Source organism: Papaver somniferum, unplaced genomic scaffold (genome assembly GCF_003573695.1).
Source record: "Papaver somniferum cultivar HN1 unplaced genomic scaffold, ASM357369v1 unplaced-scaffold_19, whole genome shotgun sequence".
Lineage (NCBI taxonomy): Eukaryota > Viridiplantae > Streptophyta > Magnoliopsida > Ranunculales > Papaveraceae > Papaver > Papaver somniferum.
Genome location: NW_020628818.1, coordinates 9063228 through 9072353, shown reverse-complemented (window position 1 = coordinate 9072353; position 9126 = coordinate 9063228). Strand labels below are relative to the sequence as shown.

Below are 9126 nucleotides of genomic sequence, written 5' to 3'. Positions count from 1 at the left end.
TTAACTAATCATTAGTATTAACACTAATCCTTAAAGAGCAGATTTACCATTAATAAAAATATTTGGTTAAAGAGCTTCTGATTTTGCTATTTACAATCCTTTTTTGTCTTTATTCAGTATGCCCTGAAAGTTTTACGCATGCCTAAAAACAGCCTTCTTTCATTACCGAAGGTCCATAAGCAATACAGCCAGGTTTTTATAGAATGGTTCTTGCACATTGAATATCTGGGCTTGCATATAGTTTACCCATTGGATTTTGGATGTCAACAAACAGCCGAAACAGCTATTGAAACAAGCTCTTTGCTTGTTTTTGCATCATCTCGATACATCCCCATTCCAACATTGTAATTTGAAACTATGAATCTCTCAACATAGTATATAAATGTGAAATGCAAAATTCAGTTCGAGTTCATAAAATTTAATCTTGCAAAACTATTACTTAAACATTTAAGCAGTAGCTCCAACAGGGGTACCAGCCAGTCTAGATTTTCCATACATTGTTTCTTCGAACCGAATAATCTCATTCTTTGATCCGTAAGCAACTTGGGTTCTTTCATCAAGAGCAGTAATCTCCTTGTCTAGAACTGATATGTATCCATCACTACTGTATCCACCAGCATTTTCGACTAATAGACCCAATGGAGCTACCTCGAATAGTAACCTCAACTTGGCTTTTGAAGTTGGGGATATCACATTTGTAAATACACCCTTCTCTTTCACAATAATCTGCCATAAAGAAAATCAATTCATAGTCAGTCATTTTTACAGACAAACAAGAAAAGTGAGGAAAGATCATTATGTTTCTCTTCTATAAACCTGGTTAACGTCAGGAACCATTCCTCCGGTGTACCGCAATGTGTACTTCTCTCTAACATAGTAATTGACAAGCTGTTCGGACACAATGTTAAGAATATGAGATATTGTGATCAATGTTACAAAACTGAATAAGGATGAAAAGGAAGAATACAAGACCTTATCATAGTTAGCATTGTCAAATGTGGCTCTCAAATTTCCGGGGGAGAACATTTTTCCTTCATTGATTTCTGTGGTTTCTTTGACATGTTGCCATTTACCTAGAAATTCAGACAAGAAAGGACTGTTTTTTAGAGCGCAAACTCAATAAAAATGAGAAACACAAAACTGGTGTAGGTTTTGTTATGTTTATCTAACCTTCGTCTAGAAGAAGGAATTCATGGGTCCCTGGGAAACCTTTGATGGCAATAACATAAGTTGTTCGGGGACCATAGATACCCATAGCAGCTGCAACTTGATCTCTTCCAGTAACACCTGTTAGCTTATCTCCAGGCCAAACTCCAAAGATGGTACCTACTGTGAAATTGGTGTCCACAATGCTAGAGCCGTCAAGGGGATCAAAAGCAACACTGAATCCTCCTGATTAGTACCCCAAACAAAATAAAGCTATATCAAGTTTCGAGTACTTAAGTTTTCACTATCACAATGAAGCTTACAATATTTTGCAAACCTTCAGTTGGGCCTCCCATATCCTGAAGCTCAGGAACTTCCTCAGAGCAAGCGTATTTGCAGAAGTGAGAATGAGTCAAGGCCTAGCTAAGCATCAAAGCAGCAGAGGAATCGAACTTATTTGTTACTATGAGTTATTATAACACCGGTTTCATTGCTACAACTAGCTCGAATAAGAAGTAGAAGATTTTGGTGTTACTTACATCAAAAAGCAACTTGTCTGCGAGCATATCAACTGCGAGTTGTTCATCACCAAATGAATTCACACAGGCTGTTCCACCACAAGAGGCGGTTCTGACTTTGAAGGCAATAGTTCTGATGGCTTCTCCCATGCACATCATCACTCTAATCAAATTCTTGTCAGGTGTTGCTTTTGCCAAGAATTCTTCCTGCAATAAACAGTCTCATTAATTTCAGTTCTCTACTAATTAATACTATTTTCTTTAGGATTCATGACAAATGACTAATCCCCCATCAATTAGAACGGATCAATTGGTAGCGAGAGCAATTGCAATACCATGCGGTTGGACAGAAAATTCTTTTGTAATCAGAATTACATAATTGAGCAAGTTCAATCCTAAACCAACGCCAAGTTTCTTCAATTCAATAAAAATGCAAGCTATGGATATGAGAGAAGTGATTACCAAACTATCTCCGAGTTCACATTTCGTGACAGGTGAAGAGGAGGCCTTGGTCTTCAAAAGCTTTGCAGATGATTTAGCCACGGTACGTAAAGATTCACCAAAGATAGAACTTGATTTAAATGGCTGCACAAACATCTCAAAACATTAGTTCCTGTATTGTAAACATTCGTTTCGAGTCTAGCATCAATGTAAGAAGTAAAAAATCTTGAAGTACCTTGAATGATCTTGAAATAGAAGGTGGAGGCAAAACAGCAAGTGAACGCTGAGCTGATACGGCGGATGCTTCGGGCACGAAACATCCACGGCCAGAGCTACACATGATTCCTGTGGTTTCCATATTAACTTTTAGAATTCAAAACAAGCTCTAAGGAGGAAATGGAAGGAGTTTGTTGAGTAACTCCCGTTGGACCTTTGTAGGGAGTAGTTATGAGTGTCTGTTATTTGCTTGGGATTAGCAACACTTTTGTGTACTGGGGATAAGCTGCTTAATAGGTTTCTGCCACGTGGTGGACGTATAGATAGGATGTGTTGGAGTGTCTGTGGCTCTTATTTACTGATCTTGTATGACATCATAGTGGGCCCTATTCTGTTATTGGGTTATTATTCTGTAACGATCTGTGATTCGGTGCGTGTGGGCTTGATCTGTGTTTCCGTTGAACACAAAAGTGCTTCTCTTAATTTGGCTAGGAAATGGCACGCCATGCAAGGTCAAAAGGGATATGGTTGGCAGATGGAGAAAGGAATTCTAAATTCTTTCACAAATATGCTTCTTTCAAACTCAGAAATCATAATATCAACTCTCTCGTTATTGATGGGGTGATGTGTCGTGACAGAAAACTAATCAGTGGGGAAGCAAAAGACTACTTTTCAAAGGTTTTCCAGGAAGATGATATTTTTAGGCCAAGATTTGATAATCTACAGATGCCTACAATTTCAGTTCAACAAAGTATCTTACTTGAGAAACCTTTTGAAGAAGCTGAAGCGAAGAATGTGATTATGCATTTTGGAAATAACAAGTATCTGGGACCTGATGGATACACTACGGAATTTTTTAAAGCTACATGGGACATTTTGAAGAAAGATACTTTGGATGTCATAAGGGAGTTTGAAAAATTTGGCAACTTAGATTGGAGACTGAATTGCACTAATATCATTCTTCTTCCAAAGTGTGATGGTGCAGTAAACATGCGTAATTACAGGCCTATTAATCTAATTGGAGGGATTTATAAGATTATCTCAAAATAACTGGCCGAAAGATTAAAGTTGGTAATTCCTTCCATTATTTCTGAATTCCAAGGAGCTTTTATTGATAATAGGCCGATTGCGATTTGTGGATGGGATTTTGATTGCCTCAGAGCTTATAGATGCAAGAGAGAGGACAAATGAACCGGGCTTGGTAGTGAAAGTGGATTTTGCTAAAGCTTTCGATAATTTGAGTTGGTCTTGCCTGGATACAACTATGCAAAGATTTGGTTTTGGCAATATCTGGAGAAATTGGATAAGGTGGTGTCTTTCGAGTGTTAGATTTTCAACCTTAGTCAATGGTCATGCATCTAAACTATTCAGGAGGGGGAAAGGAGTCAGGCAGGGAGACCCCTTGTCTCCATTCTTGTCATGGTTGTTGAAATTTTATCTTTAATAATCAAGAAAGCAGCCTCTTTGGGTTTATTTTTTGTTTTAAGCCATCTCAAACAGGTATTTCTATCAATCACTTTCAATTTGCAGACGACTTAATTGTGTTCCTTGATGAAAATACTGATCAGATTACCAATTTGAAGAACATTTTAATTGCATTTTTGAAGTGATCTCTGATTTGAGAGTAAATTTCAGCAAAAGTGCAATAGTTAAAATGGGAGATGATCAACATATTGTGGAGTGTGCTGAAATTTTGGGTGTCGGATTTTAAATTTTCCTATCAATTATTTGGGCATTCCCTTGGGAAGCAAATCAAAATCTGCTGGTGTTTGGGAGGGTATTTTACAAAAATTTCAACAAAGACTAAATACTTGGCGGAGGAAATATTTATCCAAATGAGGTAGATTTATGCTGATTACTTATGTTCTTTCCAGTTTGCCTATTTATTACTTACCATTATTTCAATTACCTGCTGATGTTGAAAAAGAAAATGGAGAGAATCATGAGACATTTCTTACAGGGTACTTCAAATTCTGTAAAAAAAAAAAAGCTGGGTTGCTTGGGATAATGTTTCTTTATCAAAAAGCAAAGGTGGAGTTGGTATTAGAAAACTAAGGATAATAAATAAGGCTCTCCATGCTAAATGGATTTGGAGATATGGCAAAGAGAAGAATTCCCTTTGGAGATCAATAGTACAACAAAATTTTGGTGGAAATGAAAATGTTTTTCATCCTAATTCTTCAAATAAATCTGCGGGGAAAAGTTTATGGGAAGGTTTCTTGAAGAGCAGGGATTTGGTGATGCAAAACACTAGTATTCAAGTGCAGAACGGAGATAGTTGTTTATTCTGGAAGAATTATTGGTTCAATGATCAACTTCTCTGTAATACTTTTCCCTCCTTATTCAAATTGTCAAGGAGTAAGGATGCTACTGTTAGAGATGAAAATGTGGGGGTCTAAAAACCACACCCAACAATTCGTTTGGAAATCTGAAAGGACTTACTCCAATATACATTCTAGAGAATCAACTAGACAGTCAAACTCAATATAGAATAAAGTATATCAAAGAGTTTAATATCTCTAACTCTTAATCAATCCGCAATCAACAAATAGAAATCTGCGAGCCCTATTGAATAAGAGGAGTAACTTGAACGGCACTAAAGACCAATGTTCAAGGATCAATCAATCTCAATCAACAACCAAAGGTTGGATTTCCTAATTGATCGGTACAATGCACAACCTGTGATATTTCAATTATATAACAAAATATAACGCGGAAAAGAAATAACACAGACACCAAAATTTTGTTAACGAGGAAACCGCAAATGCAGAAAAACCCCGGGACCTAGTCCAGCTTGAACACCACACTGTATTAAGCCGCTACAGACACTAGCCTACTACCAATTAACTTCGGACTTGACTGTAGTTGAACCCTAATCAATCTCACACTGATTCAAGGTACAGTTACGCTCCTTACGTCTTTGATCCCAGTAGAATACTACGCACTTGATTCCCTTAGCTGATCTCACCCAGAACCAAGAGTTGCTACGATCCAAAGTCGAAGACTTTATAAACAAATATTTCTCACACAGAAAAGTCTATAGTATTGAATAAATCTGTCTCCTACAGAAATACCCAAGAGTTTTTGTTCCGTCTTTTGATAAATCAAGGTGAACAGGAACCAATTGATAAACCAGACTTATATTCCCTAAGAACAACCTAGTATTATCAATCACCTCACAATAATCTAAATCATATAATGGCGAAACTAGATATTGTGGAATCACAAACGATGACACGGAGATTGTTTGTGACTAATTTTCTATCTTGCCTATCGGAGAAATAAATCTCAAGCTAATTTTACAATTGTACTCGTGCGGTAGAAACATCAAGATCAGATCACACAATTACAAGAGAAGTAGTATCGTTCTGGCTTCACAATCCCAATGAAGTCTTCAAGTCGTTAACCTACAGGGTCTCGAGAAGAAACCTAAGGTTAAAGGAGAATCGACTCTAGCAATACAACTAGTATCACACAGGAGGTGCAGGGATTAGGTTTCCCAGTTGTTAGAGTTCTCCTTTGTATAGTTTTCAAATCAGGGTTTGCAATCCATTTTACTTTAGTAACAAAGCATTCAATAATCACCGTTAGATGAAAAACCTGATTCAACCAAGCTAATATCTTTCAACCGTTAGATCGAACTTAGCTTGTTACACACAAATTAAATGTACCCTCATTTAGGTTTATGTTACCGTACCCAAATGTGTACACTCATGTTGGATCAAATAGTTAATCGAGGTTAGCCATATGTTTACTCTCATATTAACCTTATTCATCTTATCCATAACTAGTTCAAATGACTCAAATGAAACTAGTTAAAGAGTTTTTCAATTGCAAAGAAGACACAATTGAAACTAAATCGGCTTGATTTACTCGAATCAATCATGAACATTATAGCCACGGTTTGCAAAGATTGCATTGCTTGAGATTTAAATGTTTAAGTTCATGAACAGGCCGATTTGACAAAATATCCAGCTTAAGTATGCGTACTTAAGCAACCGGATTTGAGTTTGTTAAGTTTCCAAACTCAGCAGAAATTCTCGGTTGGAAAACTTCCGCCAGTACGCGTACGGGTACGCATACTTAAGGTGACTAGTTTAGGAGTTTGTAATTCCCAAACTCAGCAGATATTTTCGGTTCGAAAACTTAAGGTGACTAGTTTAGGAGTTTGTAATTCCTAAACACAGCAGATATTTTCGGTTCGAAAATTTCAACCAGTATGCGTACGGGTACGCATACTTATGATGTCTCCTTTACCAATTTTGTATACACACATATGCATAAACTTGGTTCCCGGTTTATGGATTTATACAATAATGTGCGAACACACTATATACGCTTATATCCAAAGATGGTTATATCATCAACTCTTAATTTCAATCATTGAAACTTTCTTAGAGGACGTTATATAGTTGTTGTTCACAAACTATTTTTCGTCAAAGCGATTTTCAAGTTATTGAAATTATCATAATGAAACATTCCAAGGAAACACCAAATGATTGTATCACACAAACCATGTTAGATGAAAGTCGGAAATTTTCATATGATCTTATTCGGAATTTCGTCACGAATGTAAGATGAACATGGCTAAAGCGAAAGCTTTCCAACACATATTTCGAGAAATATATAAGTGAGATAAACTCAGCTCAAAATCTCAAATGTGTATAATAGAAAACTATATCGTAACACGACTTATGTCTCAATATAGGAGATAGAGTAGAAGTAGACTTTCCAAGTGATAGATGAGTTTAAGTCTCCATATACCTTTTGCTGATGAAGTTCCACAAGCTCCTCTTAGTAGTTCTTCGTCTTCAAATGATGAACGCTGAGAGATCTAAGCTCAACTACACTATCTATGTCCTAGTCCGAGACATCCATAAATAGGCTAGAAATCAAGACTTATAGTTTTGATCACTAACATTGACAAACATGCTTGAGATAGCAAGCATGCGAGTTCGACCGAGCAATGCTCTAACAAGAGATATGGTCTCTTATTCTGATGGGATTGCCACTTGGAATTTTAAATTTAGTAGAGTATTGAAAAATAATGAAGTCAATGAGGTCTCTCAGCTTTTAAATATGCTACATGACCCCTCTTTTCTTACTGATTTTTCATATACCAGAAGTTGGAGACCGGAAAATACTTTCTCCGTGGAAAGTTGTTATACACAAAAGGTAACTTTTTTGCTTGGATTTTTTGCTATAAAGCTGCACCAACAATGGACAAATTAAAACATGTCATTGTAATCAACGGTTGTATAATGTGCAAGAAAGCTGCTGAATCTAATGATCATCTCTTTTTACACTGTGAGATAACACAAACCATCTGGAATTTCTTTTTAATCTGTTATGGAATTCAGCTGGTATTTCCTAACTCGGCCAAATCTTTTATGGGAACAGAAGAGAAGAAAGAAGAGAGCTAAGAAATGGCAGATTTGGGACTTATTACCTTTTATTATTTGATGGATCATTTGGCTAGAAAGAAACAATAGATTTTTCATGGGAAAGTAAAAAATTACAGAGAGATTAATTGATGATGTTAAAAGCTTAATTTTTAATTGGGCTGCAACTTCTAATCTTAGGATTTTTTATGGTCTTCCCCTAGATTTGGTTCTTAGGAACCAGCATGATGCCATCTTGTAATTGCTAGTCTTTGGTTAGTATTTTTGTTTTTTTTGTACTGTTTCAAGTGTTTTTCACTTCTTTGTGAAACTCACTTTTTTCCTTAATAAACTTTCCCCTTTTTGAGTAAAAAAAAAATGAACCCGCCGATTTTATCCCATCAAATTCTCAATTGTTGATTCTCCTCTTGGTAGACCGAGCACATATCGACTTTTCAAATTCACCACTTTCTTGGACAGGTGACACCTCCAAAGTCCATTATACGCTCGTCAATCTGCAATAATAAAAAGTACTTATATTTGCATTTTTTTTAGTACCCTAAACTAGTGGTTCCTAGATTATTTCCAAACTCCTTAAATTAAAGTGGATTCTGGAAATCAGGGGTTCAACCCCTACCTCCTCAATGGGAGGGAATATAAGAACCATCAAATCACTCTTTATATCTGCATATTCAGGGATATATGACTAATACATTTCAAATAGAACTTCCCCATGTATAATCTAAAAGCGGGACTGTAGGCCCTGGATAACCTATAGGCTCGGGTCCAGACTAAAGCTATCCATAACCTAACCACTAAAGCTATTTACGACTAATTTTAACACGGAATCTACGCTTCATACTATAACTAGGTTTCCTAATCCGTATCAGATTTTACTTAGTATATTAAATTTAAATTATTGAACATAAAAAAAAAACTTAAAAGAAAAAAAAAATCTTTACATCGAGCAACAATAGTGGTGATAATAACAGAAATTCAAACTAAAAATAAATAAATTTTAAAAGTTATTGCTGGTGCAGAAACGTAGAACATCATAATAAGTTGGTTTAAGGTCAAACACCTAAAAAACATGTAAATAATCACAGGAAAAGAAAGAGATTAGAAGGCATTTGATCTTAGTACAATGTGCGCGTGGACAATATTGGGAAAACTTAATTTGGATATTAATAGAGATTGGAATTCCATTTTTTCAAGGTATCAGGAGACAATAAACACATGGCTTGTTGAATTTTTGTTTGCATCTTCTCATGAGAGCTTGCCCCAAATAGTTCACCCATATTTGTCATCTCAAATTTCATATTCTTGATCATGGATGTAAGCGTTTATGCATGCACAGAAGTGTAAAAATAAGAAAACAAGAAATGAATCAAGGGATTATATTCTTTTCAAAACTTTAATGTGAC

The 9126-nt window shown here is 36.0% G+C and overlaps 1 protein-coding gene across 1 annotated transcript; it reads right to left on the bottom strand.

Annotated features, from left to right (window-relative positions):
* Window positions 1-284: 284 nt before the first annotated feature.
* On the bottom strand, window positions 285-2576 carry LOC113338801 (sedoheptulose-1,7-bisphosphatase, chloroplastic-like). Its single transcript, XM_026584184.1, has 8 exons — window positions 2341-2576; window positions 2127-2249; window positions 1686-1871; window positions 1484-1565; window positions 1171-1392; window positions 973-1073; window positions 817-888; window positions 285-726 (listed from the first exon to the last, which is right to left on the bottom strand). The coding sequence occupies exons 1-8, from the start codon at window positions 2461-2463 to the stop codon at window positions 448-450; spliced, it is 1188 nt and encodes a 395-aa protein (XP_026439969.1). The 5' UTR covers window positions 2464-2576; the 3' UTR covers window positions 285-447.
* Between the last annotated feature and the right edge of the window lie 6550 nt (window positions 2577-9126).